Source organism: Heliangelus exortis, chromosome 1 (assembly GCF_036169615.1).
Source record: "Heliangelus exortis chromosome 1, bHelExo1.hap1, whole genome shotgun sequence".
In the NCBI taxonomy this organism is placed as follows: Eukaryota; Metazoa; Chordata; class Aves; order Apodiformes; family Trochilidae; genus Heliangelus; species Heliangelus exortis.
This window is the reverse complement of record NC_092422.1, coordinates 157647371-157667648: the sequence shown is the minus strand read 5'-3', so window position 1 is coordinate 157667648 and position 20278 is coordinate 157647371. Positions and strand designations below refer to the sequence as shown.

The 20278-nt window shown below is 39.0% G+C and overlaps 1 protein-coding gene across 2 annotated transcripts in view; it reads left to right on the top strand.

Moving 5' to 3' along the window:
- The window catches only part of PHF21B (PHD finger protein 21B), a 157778-nt gene that overhangs the window by 112929 nt on the left and 24571 nt on the right, over positions 1–20278 (top strand). For both annotated transcript variants that reach the window (XM_071733288.1, XM_071733287.1), the window contains 2 exons: positions 5866–5958; positions 18714–19064. In XM_071733288.1, coding sequence (XP_071589389.1) covers positions 5866–5958; positions 18714–19064 — 444 coding nt within the window. The remainder of the gene's footprint in view (positions 1–5865; positions 5959–18713; positions 19065–20278) is intronic.

Genomic DNA, 20278 nt, shown 5'->3' with positions numbered 1-20278 from the left:
TTTAACTGCACTTGGCAGTATCTTCTAAATTTGAATCATAGAATCATAGAATTTGATTATTTTGATTACATGGGAGGCATTGCTTTTTTTGTCTTTTAATGCAACTGTGCCCTCCTCTTTTGGATTGTTTTTCTTTTTTCAAATTCTGATTATTTTCTTAGTGAGTAAACTGAAAAAAAAGATTATTTCATTTGCATCTCTTCACTTGTTTTTGCAATTCAAAATATGACCCTTTGGAGCATGTTACTCCATGACATTCACCCAAAAAGTTAAGATTGCAGATCTCCTACACAGTGGGCCTGCTGTGGTTCCCATCTGAGGGCATCTGTGGGTTGCTCAAGCAAAAAAGGTGTCCCTGACATGGCAGATACCTGTCAGCTCTGTATAGGTCACTGAAGACAGGGGTCTGGATGTGGTTTGTGTTGCAGCCTCATGCCTTTGTTAGCCCCTGGGCTGGTGCTTGAGGTGGGACTTACCAAGAGGTCTTGAGCTCCCAGATGCCTGCCTGGGATAAGAAGTGCTGCTTCATGTAAGGTTTAGTGAATTAGGAAGTATGAAATACACCTGGGGTTTTTTTGGGGGATTTTCTTGCGTTTTTTTGTTTGGTTTTGGGTTTTTTTCTTGTTGTTGTTGTTGTTGCTGTTTTTTAATTTAAAAAAAATATCAGTATAAAGATAGTAAATCTGGCTTAAATGCATACCATCAAATGAAAACAATTCTGAGGCAAACTGAAACTTGGCTCTGCACTTTCCCCCATCACTTCACATTTCAGTGCTCCCTCCACACTGTAGGTGTTTCAAGGGGTCACCAGAAAAGCCTAAGTAGACTTAGATAGAGGAGAGATTTGGAGTTATTTTTTACTTTTATGGACCGTTTTTATTAAAATACTTAGAGCTGTAAATGTAGAAATAAGAAACTCATTTATCTGGACAGAAGTGCTGCCATTAACTATTCAACACTCATAAAATACCCTTTTAAATTATTGTTTCTGCTGGTATCGATAAATTCATACAAAGTGCTTAAAGGTCAGGTGTTGCCAGAAAAATGTCTTTTCAGCTTGTTAATTAAAGGTTTATAAGAGTGTGCACTAGCTTGCTCTTTGGACAAACTGGAAAAAAAAGGAGGAAAAAAATACCTACATGGGGGAAAATTATAGTGTAGAGTTAGTGAATGATGAGTCTTTGATCCACCAGCGCACCATGACAAGCTGGGAAAGTTTGTGACTGAAAAGATGTGGAAATGTTAACAGGAGGAAAAAGTTTATTCCCCATTTTAGGAGGAAGGTATCTTAGTTACACACCTATTGCAGCTCATGGCCTTGAGCTGAGGACCCAGGTAGAACATGAAGTGCTAAGATGAGTATGTGCAGTAGTTGTCCTGTTACACCTTAAGCCATGCTGAGTTTGTCCACTTCTTATTGCCTGGCCAGGAACATCAGATAAGGACATTTATTTTTCTATTTGCCAGGGAAGTTATTTTTTTGTGCTTATTTATTTACCACTTTAAGTGGAACAAAACAGGGCTCTGAAGTGCACTGATAATTGTACCCAGAGCCAAACTGCCCAACCATCCCTCGTAGCACCTGTGCCTCCTTCATTACAGAGATTGCAACTGCGATTCCCTCTGTTTTATACTTCAGCTCTTCTGCCCATCATCATGGAGACAGCTTGGTTTCATCCTTAAAATCTGACCTAAAATTTAGGCAATTCAGATTTAACTCTAAATCAACAGATGAGATTAAGTTAATCAATCATATGGATGAGACACTGGAAGTACGAAGTCTGGCTTGTACTTCCACCTGCACAACAGCCTATGCCTGCCAAAAATATTTTACCTCTAAATCTTGATTTTTTTTCATCACTAAAGCAAAGACAGTAAGACTGAATTAGGTGAAGTTCCCTGAGATAACAGATGAAATGTGTTACAGAAAAAGTACAGAGGTTTCTGTCATTGAATTCTGCTGATGCATCAGCTTGAACTATTTATTGTCTGAGCTGGGAAACAATATCAATACCATGTAAATAATAAAAAGTAAAATAGGTTCTTAGATATCCTTCTGTCTGAACACACTATATTGCTATTATTAATGTGAGATTAAAGTTTTGAATTTTCCCTTGGCCATACCATTTTCATACTGAGATTGTTTCCTGGACTATTAAGTAACAGATTCTTACTATAAAACCATTTGTAAACAGGAGGCTGCATCTTTGTCACTGAAAATTTCATAACCTAAGAACGCTATAATTTGTTCTCTCAAGATCATTCTAGAACGCCTACTGCAGGAAAATAAATCTGATGAATTTTTTGATAGTGCAGGTGGCAGAAGTAATGATCATTCCTCTGATATACCCACTGACAATGCATCCTGACTTCATCTTCAAGTGAAGCTAAGAGAACACTGCAGAGCAGTTTTATGGCATTTCTGGTTTCTTCTCTCTTTCCCATTCCTTTTGGCTCACCCATTCATTGTTTTGAAACATAAACCAGAATTGCCCCTATGACCTATCTCACCCAGAGGCTGAAATGAACTCCTTCCTCACAGGATATAGGCATTGGGTTTCAGGCAGGGTTGTGGCTTTTCCTTCTCTCTCTCTCTCTCTCTCTCTTTTGTATTTTTTAAAAATTTTTATTTATTTTATTTTATTTCTTTTACCCTCCCTCGTGATTCATATTTTTAGTACAGGAGAAGAGATTTTTTTGCTCAGACATGGAGTTTTTGTGCATCCTGCTCACTGGTAACCATATCCTGCCTAATTTCTGAGTAATTTGATACTTATCTTTATAGTCAATTCACTAACTGTGGCACTTTGTATTTTAATATGTGGTATTCTGTTAGCCAGTTAGCCAACATTTTATCTGTTGGAACAGGAATACCAGAATATGTGTTTTCAAGGTCAGAGGAAGTATATATAAAAATGGCAAGAGGTGCAACAAAACTTTAAGCATGACCTTCCAGAAGGTAGAACTTCTTTTTTTAACTTTCTGTAGAGGTCGTATGTGTAGCCCATAAGAAATTGTGATGCTCTTAATGTTCCCAAGGAAAACTCTGACTTAACTGCTTTGTGAAAGAAATCTCATTCTGTATGGAAGCAGTATTGGGATGGAGAGAAAATATAGATCATACTTGTGATAAACTTTCAGTTCCTCTAGTGTGGGTTAGAAAGTTCATTTTGATAATCACCTTAAAAAGCAAATAACTGGGCTGAATTAATTTTAATTCATGCTAAAGCAGGAAGTTCTGATATGTCTGCTAAATGGCAATAGCAGCAGGTGGCAGCTCAAGTTCTTCTCTCCAGGCTGCAGGAATTCATCATGTTGTCCTTCCCAATGTGTAAGGCTGTGATATGGTAGACAGGGCAAAGAAGTGATTCATTCAGATAGTTTATAGTGTCCTTCCCGTTGTTTTTATTCCATGTATCACCTTTTAATAATACAAATACCCTCTTCTGTTCCTCACTCTGCTGTCTATACCTTCATTTTTATAACTTCATTGTTCTGGCATCCATGGGTGGAAATGCTGCTTTTTTTTTTTTTTTTTTTTTTTTTTTACACCTCCTGCCCCTCCTTCCCCTTTGCAGTGCTTTTGGCTCGAGACAGAATTGCCTGTTTATAATTGTACAGCTCTCCTTGTTTGACTCAGCCAAATCTCATGCAAATTTTAATCTTTGCTGAATATATAACGTCACCTCCCCAAATGTCTCCAAGAGGAGTAGCAGAGTTAAAAATACAAATCTGTAGGACAAGTTTATTAAAAATATTCTGCATGGAAATGTATGGTATTCTTATCAAACGGTGTAGTTAAAGTGAAATAGAGTGTTTTACCACTCTATTGTGGAGGTTTTAAGGAGAACATAACAGCATGGACCTGACACAGTTAGCTTTCCTTGAGCTGATTACACTGTAGTTTCCTTTCTATTGACAAATTTTGCTACCAGACTGGGATAATATTAGCATACTTTATCTTACTGGGTGTGATGTGATACTTCTGTTTTGAAGGGACTTAAATTTAGCAGAATTCTGTAGTTTTTTCCTTATTAGCTATGTTTAGCAGCCTGATAAAATTTTGTGACTGGTGACAAAGTGTCTCTTGCTGTTGCAGTGAAAATCATCTGCTTGCTTATATTGCCATGTAGTCTCAACAGCAATTAAGAAATGTTAGATAGAAGTTATAAAACCTTGCCTTAATAATATTTGACAGTTGACCAAAATAAGAACTGTAATGAGGGATGAAATAATGAAGGAGACTGAAGGGGGAAAGTTCGCTATGTTCTTTAGATCTGTGGCCTTAAATTTTTAAGCTATCCATCCTTTTTAATGGAGAAAATAAAGTACAACTGATACACTGGATCCAGTGTTTTGGGAGCCACTGTGTGTGAGGTCAAAAAAGAGTTGGTATTCAGACCATCTATACCAGAACATGTAAATGTGCATCTATAGATCTCTATATCCTTACAGATAGATGAAAGTCAGCAAAGGATTAGAGCTAAACAGACACAGATTTTTAGGTGGGGGTGGAGAGAGGAAGCTTTTGTGTACTTGACTGCATTACACAATTTGCTTATTCTTGGTATTCACCTGTATTCATCAAAGTTAAAGATAATACTGGATTGACAATATCACTTATCCACCTACAAAGTAAACTTTATGTAGAATACAGTAGTATATTTGTTGATAGAAGGAGGGAAAAATATGAATATTCCTCAGATATCTGATAGGGGGTACTGTCGAAAGGCTTTTAAAGAATAATTCAATCACCAGGCACAGTGAGCATGGATGCAAAAAAGTAAAGCCCTGCTTAACTAATTCAATACCCTTCTATGATAAGGTGGATTCAAGGAAGGTGGTGGATGTAGTTTTTCTGGATTTTAGTAAGGCTAAACACCCCATGTTTAGTAAGTGCCATGATGTGTGGGAATGACTCAAAAGGTCTCCAGAAGAGGTTCGGACAGAACATTAGGAAGCATTTCTTTACTGAGAGGGTGGTCAAACACTGGAAGTGGCTTCTTAGAGAGGTTATTGGTGCCCCAAGCCTGTCTTTGTTGATGAGGCATTGCTCTTAACCATGTACTTTAACTTTTGATCAGCCTTAGGTTGATGAGGCAGTTGGACTAGATGTGGTTGTAGGTCCCTTCCAACTGAAATATTCCATTCCATTCCATTCCATTCCATTCCATTCCATTCCATTCCATTCCATTCCATTCCATTCCATTCCATTCTATCTTAAATAATCTCTGGATAAAATTGTTATACAATTAAGAGAAGTGTGAGTAAGGAAAATAAATGTGGATAGTAATAGCTGCTGTGTTGGCCTAGATGGATGTTCTTTTAGCTGACTGTTACGTTATAGTGTACTGAAGTAGATTTATAGGTAGCTCTTTTTTCCACTAATTCATTGTTTACTATTTAGTAAGGCACAGTGAACTTGTGTGACCCTTGGCTGCCATGAAATGAATCATCTTACCAATGCACATTATGGAGTTTCACTGCTGTGTGTTTCACCTTTCTCCAGTTCACTTTTGAAAATAAGCTGGAACCTAGACAGCCTTTAGCCATGGCAGCACACTTGTATATTCTTTCTACACCAAAAAAACCTTCACAATTAAATGTATCCTTTGCACTCAGAATTACCAAGTAGTCTAAGGAGACAATAGCTTTAGTTAGACAAGGTTAAAGAAATGGAAGAGTCTCTGACTCATGAGGCAGTAGAGAGAGAGAGAGCTTCAAATGGACTGATACAGTACAGCCTTCCATTATAAATTAGGAAGAGACAAAGAGCTGGAAGGAAAACCACTGGGTCGGGCAGATTTTATCTGGGGAAGCTGTGCAAATGTTTTAAGCTGTGTTCAACTGTTTTTCTTCCAACAGACTTTGGGAACTATCACTGCAGTGCCCATTAAGGTTCCTCAGGTCAGCTCCTTGCAGAGGTTGGCAGGACAAGGACCAGCAGTGCTACCTCAGGTACAAAACACAGTTTCAAAGGAGGGGTTGTGTGATTTTGTATGTATCCTGCTCTGGATCCTGTTTCTGCCTGGTGCCCAGGTCTGAGTAGATCAGCTCACTCATTTTGCTGAATAAGTTGAACTGATGAGTTGACCTGCAGAGCTGGAATTTTCTCCAATTCATGGAACGAAAAAAAAAAAAAAATCAGTTTTCTTCTGGGAGCACACTGTTAGCACAATGAAAAGTTATAAAAAATCTTGTAGATTCATTGTAGAATAACAAAGTACATACCATGAATTGTTCATCTATGCTTTATAAGATGAATCAAATCCCAGAAGTGAAAATCTGCAGTTCAGTAATTTAAAATGTGGTGGAAGTATTAATCTTTATGTTCAACATTCAGCCTCACACATTCTTTAAGGAACTTATTTACCTTATCCCTGTCTACCCCAGATAAAGTTTTGGTCCAACTAACCCAGGTGCCAGACTGAGGCAAGATTGGCTGGATAGCAGTGAGAGTTATGCTCACAGATTTTTAAAATCTTTTTAAAGCTGTGTGTGTTTCTTTGTGTGTGTGTTTCTTTGTTTTTAAATGAAAATCTGTCACTCTTTCCTTAAGCATACACTTTATTCCCCATTTCACCTAACTTTCTCAAAATTTTTGGATGTCATTTTTCGGTGACTTTTTTTCTGCAGTTCTGTGGTGAGCTTTTTGAATTCATGATTATTAAGTATAAAAATATTGTTTTCTGTGTGGCAAAGAAGTCTGTTTCTCACATATAAAAACTTTTCTAGCATTGAAGTGAACGTTGGGTCTTCCTATTGTTACTTTATTTTTTTTCTAATGTTTTCTTAGTGGCAGAATCTAGTAGAAGATCGGTGAGCTAAATCTGCCTGCAGGAAGGAGTATTTCCAAGATAAAGTTCTTAAATTCTCTCCTTAAATCACGTTTTGTGGAAGGCAGAGTTGTGAACATAAAGGAAGGTTATAGTTTTCTTATCAAGTTCAAGGCTTTGCTTTTTCAGTTGTTCTTACAGCATAATGACACATTGATTTCTGCCATTTTGGGGTGTCAAAGATGAGCAGATTGCTCCTGAAAATAGAGCAGCTGAAAGACCTGTAACAGGGGCTTAAATTATCATTAAGGTTATGTTTCAGCCACGATGATGGCATTGCAAATGCCTCACTCAGAGAAGCATCAATGTTCTATGATTTTGTTGAGTAGAAAAATTTTCATTCAGTGTTAGATTCAATTTTGGAGTTGTAAAAAGTGGAGGAAGCTGATTTCCTCAACTTTTGTAAAGAACGCGTATCCTTTCTATCTTTCTGTTTAGCTCATAGCAATATTTTTGTTTGTCTTTCACTTTGTTTCACACCTTTCCTAACTCAGCCTTGAATTTCAGACCTCTTTATGCAGTCACACTTAATACTAATGAAACACCAGCCCTTTCTCAGCATCTCTAAGCCACAGTTTACAAAATTGTCTAGTCCATATAGATAGCATGGGAAATAACCACATAGCAAGCTCATTTCTATTAAAAAAATTGACTTTTTCACAGGCCAGTACCTCATTCTTCAGCAACAGCCTGCCCCACTCACAGTCTGTCCTGCTTTGCAGTATGTTTGTTTTCCAGTGAATTTTAAAATTTCCATATGATATCCTAGTGGGGTGCTCCTTTTACCCATCAAACTTTCCTGTTGTCATCGACAAGTAGAAAGTTTGGCTTCTAAGAAAATAGGCAAATGCTTGAAAGATATATCTAATATAGCCATGATTTGAGAGTTGATAGGGAATCTGTGGTCCAGGAGAAATGGAAACTTGAGATGGAAATGACAGGAAGCAGTGCCACATAATATCACAAAAGTATTATGGTTAAGAACATCCCTTCCCTCTTCTCCCTCATTGGTCTAAGAAAACAAGTTCAAAATTAAAAAATATTTTGGAAATTAAAGGGCATATAATATCTTCCAGTAAGAGCTGGGAACTGTGCAGAATTAAATCCTGCCACAGTCCATGTTCTCTCAGCTGTTCTGCATCAGACTCAGTTCTGGAGCAGGCTGGCTACCAACCTCCTTTTTTTCCCCCATGTGACGGGCATGGTTGCTGTACCTTGCCCTGAGTTAGGGGTACAATCTAGGACTGACTTCCTGAGGGGCAGTTTTGCCACCATCTCCCAAGCATGATACCAGGCAGGGGCCAACTGTGTTTGGCATTTGCTAGAACATTTACTTCGGGTGCTCCTGTAGCAGCAAAGTAAAGGGTCAGCTTTTTGAAAACAAAACATTATTTCTCATTCCTCTACAAAGAGCTCCATAGCATTTTGCACTGAGAACTAAAGCAGAGTGATCTCCCTTAGGCTGGCTTAATCTTATTTAGATGTCTTTCTGCCTCTCTTCTTGCCTAGGGAGGGCTGTAAGGCCTGGATGGACCCTTTTTGGGTGGAAGTGGCTTCCCTCTTAGGCAGGCAGAATGCACTTCTGTTCCAGGTGTATGTAGTGGGGCTGATCCAGGTCACTGTCTGCATTCTTGACAGTACACCTGATATCTCTCCTTTTGACCATTCTTGTAATTTCTTTGGGATTTCAGATTCCCTTTAGATAAAAGTAGCATGAGAGACATAAACATTGCCAGGCTGGCTGGAAAGAAACAAGAGACTTCTCCATTTAAGGGCCACTCATCACACCTAAAGGAGTTTTATATTTTTGGTTCTTTCATTCTCCTCATCTAGACAGCCTATTTTGATTTACCTCCATGCAGTCAAGCAGGAAAATACTTCACAAGTAAACTGAGGCACTTAACAATACTTATGTAAAATAATACATACAGCTTTCTCATTTTCTGCATTTGTACAGATACTTGTCATTTGTTTTGTTCATTTGAATGGGTTTATGATATGACCCCCTGGGAGCTCTTCCATATGGGGAATGAAGTTTCAAAATCTGCACATTCACAAATGGCAGCAAAATCCCATCACTTAGTGCAGAACTGCTATTAAATGGTGAGCAAACAAACATTAATTACAAGTTCATTGCACAATGCAAACAATATTTCTTTAGACATTCATTATTTGCCAAAACAAGCCTCTTTGGCAGACCTTTTTTTTTTTCTTTTTTTTTTTTTCTTTTATTTCTCTCTTTTTATTTATTTTTTTTTTTACTTTACTTATTACTTATATTTTATTATTTTATTATATTTTATTATTATATTTTATTATTTATTACTTATTATTTACTTATTTACTTTACTTACTTACTTATTTACTTTACTTATTATTTCTCTCCCTTTTTTTTTCTTTTTTTCTTTTTTTTCTCCCCTACAGAATATCAAGTTATTTATGCTTCCATCAAATAAATAAAATCTCTGCTATGAGCTGTGATGTTTGGGAAGCTAATTCCAGGCAGTCTTTCTCTTCTTTCTTTTGCCTTTGAGGTTTCATGCTGGGTGAGATGTTTCTCTGAGAAGCAGATCCTGGAGGCTGTCCACTCAAACACGAGTGATGCACCCTCTTATTTTTGAGCCATTCCTCTGTTTTATGGCACCCATCAGCTGTAAGAGGGGGTGGCCCTATGTTAGGTTGGGGCTCCAATTTCCAGCTTCAAGCAGACAGGCTGTCTATTTTGAACCAGTTTATATAAAAATTTAAGTCACATCATAGCCACCTGAAGGCATGTGGGAAATCTTATTTTCTGTTCTTTGAATGGAAGATTTTAAATGAAACAGTGAAGATATTAAAATAAACCTCCCATTTTGTTGTCAGTGATTTGGGCCCAATCCAGTTCTCATTCAAATTAATGGAGAGGCTCTGTTGATTTGAAAAGCAGTTAAATCAGATTACAATGCTGTTTCCCTGACCTATTTTTCTAGTCCTAGCTGAAGGCAGGGCTTGGGTTGGCTTTGCTCATGACACTGATGATCAGAGCAGAGCAGAGAGTCGTGCAGCAGAGATGCCTGTGGTGGGGCTACCGTGTGGGTTGGTGGCAGAAAGGAACAGGTATGCACAACTGCTTTAGGTAAAATATGTGTTTTTTCCAGTTAACTCTAGTCAGTTCTGCTGTCAAGTACTGCTTATATTTTTTTTATTTCCACAATAATTTTAATATGCATAATTCAGTAGGTTATAAGTTCTGTCACTGGGCTGCAGGAGCTTTGGGATAGGTGCTGTTTGTTACTGTGTATTTGTTCATCACTGGGTACCAGGTGAGCCCAGCCAGAGGCTGTGGTCTCTAGATGTCCCCAGAGCTTAAACACATGTTCTAATTTTTAAAATTTCTTGTCACGGTTCTCATTAACACAGTTCCACAGATAGCTACTGCTTCTCTTCACACATGTGCCAAAACCAACCACTGCTGTCTTCCTGGGTAACAGGGCTTCTGGAAGATCTCTTGTAGGGAAAACAGCTCCTATAGACAGAACTCAAGTTGTGTGATGCCACTTTGCACTGTAGAAGAAATGTGTTAACAGCTTGGCCTGTGGCAAAGCTTCTCTCTGTTTGCATCATAAGTCTTAAAAAAAAAAAAAAAAAAAAAAGTAACTCATTATTTCTAAGAATAATGTGTTAAGACTGTGCATAGCCATTAGAAAGTGCTACTAAATGCAAGTCAGCTTTTTGTGAAACTAGAAAAAAACTAGCAGATATACAGGTTTGTATAAAAAGTTACACAGAATCAGGCAATGGAGAGACAAGAGCACTTGATTGTTTGAGTAAGGAATAATTGAATTGGGTAAGGTCATTATTACAATATCAGAGGAGAAAAGGACTGTAATCCCCTAAGGGATGTCATGTGCCTTCCTGGTATATAACCCTCAGCTCTTCCAGGGGGAGGTGTTGGGATGCCAGTGGAGGAGAAGAGAGATAATCTAATTCAAGGTAACTTAATCAGCATGGTATATAACCAAGCAAAGGCTTTTGCAACAGTATTTAATATTCATTGACTGTAAGCGTGCTGCAAACAGAAACAAAATTGTATTTTCAAATGAATAGTTTGCAGAGGCCTGGCTGAAAATGCAGCCCTTAATAGATATAGTTGTTAATCTTTTTTATTCTACAAAGAGTTTTATACTGTGCTTGTCACTGTATTTGAAGCACCTTCTGGTAATGTGTTAAGCACAAAGATTAACATCTGTTATAAGCTATTTCTTCTCTCATCCTTTCCCTTTGGGAAGATGTACATGCAGCTGAGAATTCTAGTACAGGTTCCTTTTTATCAGTTTGCTTATTTTTAATAGCAAATACATATTTCTGTCTGAGATTTGTAACACAGGAAGTATTTATTGTAGAAAGTCACGAGATTTGTGCCCTTACTTCATAGAGAAGGTTGAGACACCTGCCTGCAATGAACATCTGCCTTGCTGTGGGAAATCCCTGCACCAGAGATGCGTGGCTACCTTGGCCTTCCATACTAAGTCTTTACAGAGAGAGCTTTGAAGATTGGGGTGAAAACATGGTACTGTGTTGAACTGTCAGTGGAAATCTCAGTTATGCACTAGGGGGTAGCTTTGATAGGTAGCCTGTGTTGCTGAGAAAGACATGGGATTGTTGGAGCATCTGGTGTGCTCCATGATAGGTGTTTTACACTGGAGTTGTTCAGCAAAGACAGATGATGGTATGACTAAGGCAGTGAGATAAGAACTGTTCCTTGTAGATGGTGGTGTGGCAGAGGCTGACAGTGATAAGAAAGGGAGTCTTTTGCAGTGTGGACACGGTTGAACGTGTGTGGTTTATCAAGCATCTACACCTAGATGCAAATTTTCTGAAATACCTCTCTGTTACCTCTGCCTTTATGAGTTCCAGTGCAGTTATCCTTGATGAGACAACTGGTGGTGGGGAAGGAGAAGAAGAACTTGCTGTTACTGATGATTAAGACCTTCAGACCTAATCAGTGTTGTGAATAGTCTGAAAAGGATGCAGAAAGACCAATTTCCATGATAGTCTGCAAGTAGCAGCCTAAAGTATCATACAACCCCCAGGACAGATTCAAACCATTTTAATACCTGACATGGTACCTTTTCCCCAGGTGAAAACTGATGTTTCTCCACATGGAATATTGCTTTGCAGAGTATCACCTCTCCTCTCTGATACCATGTGCTTCAAAACCATTTTTGGCTTGGATCTGGACTGTGCTGTGTCTCTGAACTTCCGTGCCAATTGCACAAACTTGTGGGAGACCTCTGGCCACTTCACAGGCAGACAGGAAGGGTTTCTTTGCAATACTTCAGCAGGGGCCTGAAGGAATTCACTACTTTCTGTCTCTAGATCCTTCATTTTCATTATCTGTTGTCTGAACTTTTTGTGTGCCTCTGTCTTGCTCATGCTGTTAGTAGGCGAACTATCTTTGTCATTATTTTTCTTATTATTTTGTCTTTCAAGATTTTTGATTTTGGCTAGTAAATAAGTTTCTGCGTTTCAAATAGTGTGTTCTTGTCACTGTCTAGAAGCAGGAAAAGTGATGGACAATACAAAGCAGTGATATGCAGGGTTTTTAAAGTGACACCAAACTTTGAGTCCAGTAAATACTCAGATGCATGGATTGGTCCAGGGCTTGCCTGTGGACGTATGCAGATCGGAGGAAAGCAGACAGATGTTTACTTGTTGGAGCCTAAAGGCTTCATGAACACTTTATATTTAAATGTAAGTTAATCATAGATGAGTATCTGAGAGAGAAGCAAGCTGACATGTAATGCTGAACAGAGTAGAAGGGAAAGTAAATTATTGACTGGTGTGTATAATCACAGTCTAGCTTTTATATTTCTATTGTAATCCTAAACAATAAAGATTAAATTCTTTCCTCAGAGGCACATGGATAACTGCATATTCAAAGACAGAATCATTGTGCAGAAGGAAAGAAAACAGAAATCTTTGTCAACTTCAACCCCTACTTGTTTTTTTTTGCAATAATATTGATTTTAATTTGCCGGTTTAATGGTAGTTTTCCTCTTTGCAAATGGAAAAGAGCCACTTTGTGAATCATGATCTCAATTGCAGCAATGCCAAACCAGAAAATAAAGGCAGTATAGCTGTGGAGAAAATGCATGTTTCATTAGCAAAAGTCAGTCAAGTTCCTGTGAAAATACAGTTTTGTATTCAAAACACTGATAACATTTTTAATAAAAAACTCCCACCTGATTTGCCTTATGCCAACATCCAGAGAAAAAAGAGCTGGCAGATTCCCACATAAACATCCCTCTCAGCAAAACTTCCATTTCTGTAGTGACAAGCAAAGCTGAAGGAGAAAAAAACCTAAATTAAATAGCTTTGTCTTAAAAATTGCACTGGGGTTATATTATCGGTGTGTCACCTTTACACTACAGTTGTCTGTCTGTGACTAACAAATTGAAGCACCAAAGCACAGTAAGTGTACACTCCAGTGGAAAATATCTGATAGAGTGCAGGTAATTTAAATATGTGTGAAAATACCACCGAGTGATTCTTGGGTTGCATGGCATGTAGAATGAGAGACTAGAGTTTGTCTTGAGGTGCTAGTGGAGATGTAGCCTTACTGAAGACTATTCAAATTTGCTGTTGGCTTCAGTTATTTTAAGATTTCTTCCTTGGTCCTCACTGTCTGGAGCAGCAAGGACTGCAGCCATGGGCTGTAGAACTTGTTTGGGTTTAGGGTTTTGCCCTGCAGTTCATGTTTTTCTTCTGTGGCTCCACAGGCTAAACCCTTGCCTGGAGTTTCCTCATGATGCATGCTGAAGAGTATCTTCCTTTCTGTGTAGTCTTATCAGATGGAAGCAAGAAAAGTATGTGGATCCATTGTCACATGTAGTTTTAGGTTTTCTGCATTCTGCATGTTGCAAGAAAATAAACTGGTTTTATTTTTACTATGGTCTCAGACCAAGCTGAAGACTATAGGAGTTTATTAGGAGATGAACCAAAAAATCAAGCAAGCTGAAAACACTTATAGTCAGGTCCATTGGGAAACCTGGCTTTTAATTTGTCATTGCTGTAAAGTTATGAAGAACCTTTTCTTTTGCATAATTTTTATTGATTAAAAAAAAAGAAGAGGAAGAGAGTCAGTTCTCAGCTGGCATAAATAGACACAGCTTTACTGAAGTCAGTGTGCATCTGTTCATCCTGGTGAAGGATATAATTACCCCATATTGCACTCATTTTATCAGCCATTGCTCATGTTTTCTGTGTGATCCTCTAAAGCTTTTCAAGAATTAAAGCTCTGTCTGCTGCTCCCAGCACTTTGCCTCTTTGACATATGAATTGTGCCAGACCCATTCTGAGTTTTTGTTTTTAAGCTCTGAGTACAAGGGTGAAGTGAAAATAAAGTGTGAATAATGGTCTTTCTCTCAAAGGCAATGTGCTATTGCATTGAAATGAAAAATTTACTCTCATACAGATCAGCCCTGGCAGTATGAAGGGCTGATGGATGCTGAGCATGATCCAGCTGATATCTGATCCTGGGGAGGGGGAGGGCTTTTCAAAGTGTTGCTGACAAAGCTGTTACAAGATCCAGCAACTGGAAGCTCAAGTTAGGCAAATTCAGCCTTGCAATAAAATGCCGGTCAAGAGCATCATAAAATATGATAACAGCTTATTTGGGCTCATGATGAATTCATCGTTAAGAAGTCTTCAGTATTTTCTTTTAAAATCAGTCTTCAGTTTCTGGGAGAAATTCTATGGCCAGCCTGTGAGCTTGAGTATCACGGTGATCCCTTTTGGTTTTGTAATTGTAGTGCACTTGTTAACTTCTCTTCTTCACTAGGCTGTAAAGAGAGCACATTTACCAGAGTTGCCCATAACAATTCTCATAGCACCTGCAGATCTGCACAGAGATGGCTGTTCTAATTAAATCCTGTCCTTTAGGACTGCCTAGGCTTGTCCACAGAGATGGGAAGGAATCATATGCTTTCCTTCCGTTCACCTTTCCCCTCATACTTGTTTGGGTTGGATCTTGAGGGCTTATTTTGCAAGAATTTCACATTTTTGCCTTCTTTTTCTTTCATACAGCATGAAAGCATCTCACCTGATGTGCTGTAGCTCAGGAAATACATTGCCCATGATCAACAGTTGCCTTTGTCAATGGTGGCACACCTCAGGCTCTCCCACCTCTGATGCTCAGCAATTCATTCACCTCTTTAGCATTCAACAATTTGTGATTTGAGAGCTGGAGTGATGTTGGGGTGTACTGGAAGCCTTTGGGCTTTATATAGGGGCATCTGGATGGAGCTTAATGATACGGGATGCACAGGAAGTCATGCTAGTTACAGGAACTGATTCTCTCCTGATCTGAAACTCTTTAAGAGATATGAAATTAGAGGTTGCTGAAAAAAAGAGTACTCTGATCATATCCCAGGACTGGGCCCCCTCTTATTTTCCTTGTCTGAAAAGCAGGCAGCCCCTGTGAAATCTCAGTTAAATGCAGTGAAATCTCAGGCCCTGGAATATCTTGTTAACCAGTGTGCTCACCTGCAGGCTATTTGAGAAGTAACAGAGGTGGCTGAATATCGCCACCTAAAATAAAATGTTTCTGTTATTGTGGGTATTGAGGAAATTCAAAAATAACACGGGTTTGTGAAATCATTATATTCAAGAAGCAGTTCTCTCTTCTGCATTTAGAACCCTGGTAGTATCACATTCTGTTTTGACAGCTGTCAGAAGTTAAATGGAAGATATTTGGGGAGAGGAGGGTTGAGATACAGGAGAATTGTTATTTGCAGCACTCGCCAACAGTTGCAGTTTTCACTTGGTAACATTCATGCTGGCTGGTGTTCCTTCTCTTTTCTACTCCTTTGCTAAACTTCTGTGCCTTTTGTTTCTGTGGCTCTTGAAATGGGGACCAGTGCCACCCAACCTGTGCTACTTTCAGTAGAAAATACCTTTTTAATACCTTGCATGTGAAATACAGTCTGTGCCCTGCCCTAGTTTTCCTTTAGTTCTTCTACAGTGACTGCCAACTTCCAAACTTCTGCCAGTGCCTCGGTCCCCCTTTCATCTCCCAAATTTAAGCTGCAGTTTTGCCGTGAGGAAAAGGAAATTACACTGGCTCTTTCCTCATTTTTTTCTTCCCAGCTGATGCCATTTATTCTCACATATTACCGTAGCAGTTTCGTTTTAACATGAAACTCTCCTAAAGGTCTTTCACTTACCTGTCCATTGAGTGCTTGCCCTTAGTGTTCATATTCAAGGGGGGAAGGTTCATAGGGCTAGAGCACAAGTGGCTTTTGTGCCTGCTGTATGTTTTGGATTCATGGCTGTGGGTTGTAGGAATAATTATTATTGTAAGCTCGTTTAGCTTTAACTCAGGAGCATCTGGAACTTCTTCTGTAAGTCAACTCTTTTATTATTCTGATTGCAAATAACCACACTTTCCAGCAACTTCACTGAACTTGCCAGGGAATTTGTGAAGGTTTGAACTCCGAGGAGCGCTATACCTCCTTTGGATCACACGGTGGCAGAAAACACCCAGCTTATGTTCCTGGCAAAATCGTGGCAGCTTTTTCCGCATGAAGGACTTTATAGAATAGAATAAAGAATATGTTACTTTGGAAAATTAAGTCTGTTTAATTTTCTGTGCAGGAAGATCTTATTTTATAGCCAAATGATATGTATTCATCCACAACTTGCAGAATGTGTATTACGGGGTGTGCACAGGGTTTGAGGTGTTACATCTGACAGTCAATGTATGTGTGTAATAGTGTAAAAAAGATAACTGTATAGCTGAGATGTATAAAGGCATTTGGGTTTAATTAGGCTTCTGATTAAATATAAAAGTGCAATTAAGAGTGACAGGTACGGTAGATCCTGGAAGGCTACATGACAGGTTTTGGCTCAAAAAACTCCTGAGCTGTTTTTTTGTCAGTCTTGATTTGTTCTAAAGATCTTGGTTACCGTTCTATTGAATCTTTGATCTGAAGTACTCCTTATTCTGTCTCTCTCTTTATCTGTAGACATGTGCTTATCTGTTTGTGTGTTTTCGGTATTTCTGTTGATAGCAGATGTTACATTAAATTACACGAAAATGATTTTGTCATAAGGAGAAATGGTAAAATCTAGATGTTAGCCAAATAACTAAGAATTAAATTAGAATTTTTAAGATGTGATAATGCATTTAACTGTATTTTGCCAAGCTTCTCAGACTTTCTTTTTCTGAATAATGATACTATTTCTGTGAATGTGTCTCTGAGCGCAGGAGCAATTAGAGGCTTACATATGAGAGATTTATATAATACGTAACATATGAAGGAAATTATATTAGTATGAACTTATAAAAGTAGATATTACAAGAGCTGCTTGTATCACTGGCTGATACAGACATGAACAAATCGCTTTTTCTCCTGTTGCACTTAAATGTTTTTACTATAAACAGAATTTAATTTTGCAGAATTCCTGGGTCAGGATGGGTTTAAACCAATTCTCTCTGCACTGCTTTTGAAAGTTGTAGTTCACTGCAGTTTTGCATCATTTCACGGTGGGTCTGCAAGGCCTTCCAGTGTTACCCTGGAACTGTGAGCCAAACACGGTGCCTTCCTGTGTTTGTCACAAGTCTGCTTCAGGACCCTGAGCAAACCCTTCTTGTCTTTGCTCTTCTTTGCTCACAATACGTGTATTCCTGCGCTTAACATTCACTGAGGGGATGAATGGGTACAGCTCCCGCTTGTCAGGATAGAGTATGATGGCCAGCCTTGAGAGACAATTTTCTGCACATCAGTGTATCCCCATGTTTTCATTAAATTGCTTACTTAGGCTGAGGGTTGCAGCAGGCATGGTTGGAAGGGCTCCTGTAGACTGCAGTGCAGGGACAGAGGCAGCTGTTCCCCGTGTCTGTCTCTTACAACTTGTCATTTCGTTTCACAGTATGGGAGGTGTGAGAAGTGACAGGACGAGATAAGCACAGAGGGAACCGACTGTTTTATGTGGCCATGTTAACGAATAAGCTGGGAGTGAACTTAACTTCATGTGAAGCAGTTTAAATTATTTATTTTCAATCCTGGAACTGTACTTAACGTGTTGTTAAGGCAGAGCCATGTTGACAGGGTGACGCTAATTACCCCACTGGAAACACATCACATTAGCTGGAAACAATTGTTCTCAGCTATCATTCACGGCTCTGGGTAAAGCTGCAGCCTTTGCAGATCTTGGAAAACAGTTCCCCCCACTCCATCCGTGGAAGTTCCTTCTGTACCCACCTGAAGCTGCACACTAGATCTGTACTCACAGCAACAAAACGCCAAGTTCAGTGGGTGGGAAGGAGCTGAGTGATTGTGTGATTGATTTCCCCTCCATTAGACATGGCACATCTTAAAAATGTGGAGATCTTCATTAACTGATCCACTAGTGTAAATTTATATGCTTACTGTTCCTGTAAATGCTTTCACACAACTCCCTGAATGATTCAGTTGCCAGTCCTTAATTCGTAGCAAGACTATTGTGTCCTTCAGAACAGGAAATTATTGCATTTGGTGTTTCCATTCTTTGCAAAGGCTTTAGCTTAACCATCCCTACTGAGAACTGAATGTGACTTGAGTAGCATTTGTATGGATGTGTGCTAATAAAAGTGAGGAATCGACTTTTTCCTCCCTTCTTGTTCAGCATTGCAATGAGTTAAGGACTCCAAAATGACTCAGCTGAAGGCTGCTGGGATTATATCTACAAGTAAATGAATGCCTGGCTGCTTCAAGTCGCTACATGGTGGTTTTCTGGATGCTCCTGTTCCATGGTTAATGCAATTAGAGATTCTACTGGGAGAGGACATGTATGCGGTGTCTGTTCATTGCAGTGTGAGGATGTGCCTAATAACATCCAACCCTCTGCTTGTAGGTTAGGCCAAAGACCCTGATTCCAGACAGCCTCCCTATCTCCCCGTGCAGAGACCAACCTTCCAAGCAGCCTCCTACCTTCCAGAAGGCGACTGTAGTCAGCATCAAAAACCCCAGCCCTGCCCTCCCAACTGCCAATAACACCGTCAGCCATGTACAGACACCCAACAGCCAGTCACAAAGTGTCACTGAGCCTACAGCTATTTCATCACCTCTGAGCAGTGCAGGTGTGGCATACGCCATCATTTCCACCTCCCCCAACAATGCAACTCCTATCAGCACCAGCGCGACTGTCTCTGTGGTCAACGATAGCATCAAAGTCCAACCACTCCTCATTAGTGCCGACAACAAGGTAGGTTCTGCTTTTCTTGGGGTTTTTTTTGTTTGTTTGTTTGGTTGTTTTTTTTGTTTGTTTGTTTTTTGGGTTTTTTTTTGTTTGTTTGTTTTGTGGTGGTTTTTTTGGTTGGTTATCAAACACAGGAATTGCATTGGAGTTGTAAGCAGAATATTCACCTTGGAGCGCACAGCCTTGTGCACAGTGGTGTCAGTTCTTCCTTTGAAAGGAAATAATCAGAAAGCAATGGGAGAATTCTACAGGGGACACAAGGACACTGGTAGACATCTATCTGGGTACATGCATATTTTTTAGCAGGAATAAAGTGCACCATGATGTAGTCTGACATTTATGTTTTTATATGATCTTCCATTTCCTCAAACCAATCCTCGCTAATAATATCCCTGAATTCTGTGCTGGCTCAAATTTCTTCTGGACCCCCTCTTCAATTACACAGTGATATTAGTTATATCAACTAACCCCAGGGGAGTGTATCAAATAATCAGGCATTCCCTTCTACACTTTCAGGGGAAGACCAAATGAAATGAGAGCTCAGGGTTTCAAAACTGATCAGCAGATAAATCAGTAGGAAAAAAATCAACTTATGAATTACTTGTTTCCACTTTGTACTGCTTTTCAGCTTTGAAATGCAAGAACTTCACCTCTCTTTTGTCAGATACAGATTCAATAAAAGCTGCAATGTACTCAGCAGACATTCATTGAAATTTGTTACTGGGATCCCACTACTTTGGGTCTTGTTGGCTGCACAGGTTTGTTCTCGGTTACATGTGTAGTACTGAGGATTATTTCCCTTCCCATCACATTGTACTCGGAAATAACACAGGTATTACAGAGATCACACTCTGGTTTTGAATGTGTAATAATTCCATCTCTTCTACCTGTGTGCAAAATAAAATCAAAGGAAAGACCTTAAAATCACTGACAACATGAGTGCTAAAGCCACTCTGCTGAGTCAGCTTTGGAATTCCTCTAAATAGAAAATGTCCTAATTTTCAGAGACACTTACTGAGTGGCTTCCTGAGGCTGCAGGAGGCTTATAATGCATCTATTGAAAATAGTTTTTACAAACTTAAGTATAGATTTAGAAGCCTAACCTAGATATCCAGGTTTTTATATTTTTGGCTTGTGATTGGCATCTGTTGACTTGAGGGGTCAAGTAACCATTCAAAGAAGAATCCAAGATTTCAGACTGAAAAATCAAGTTTCATATA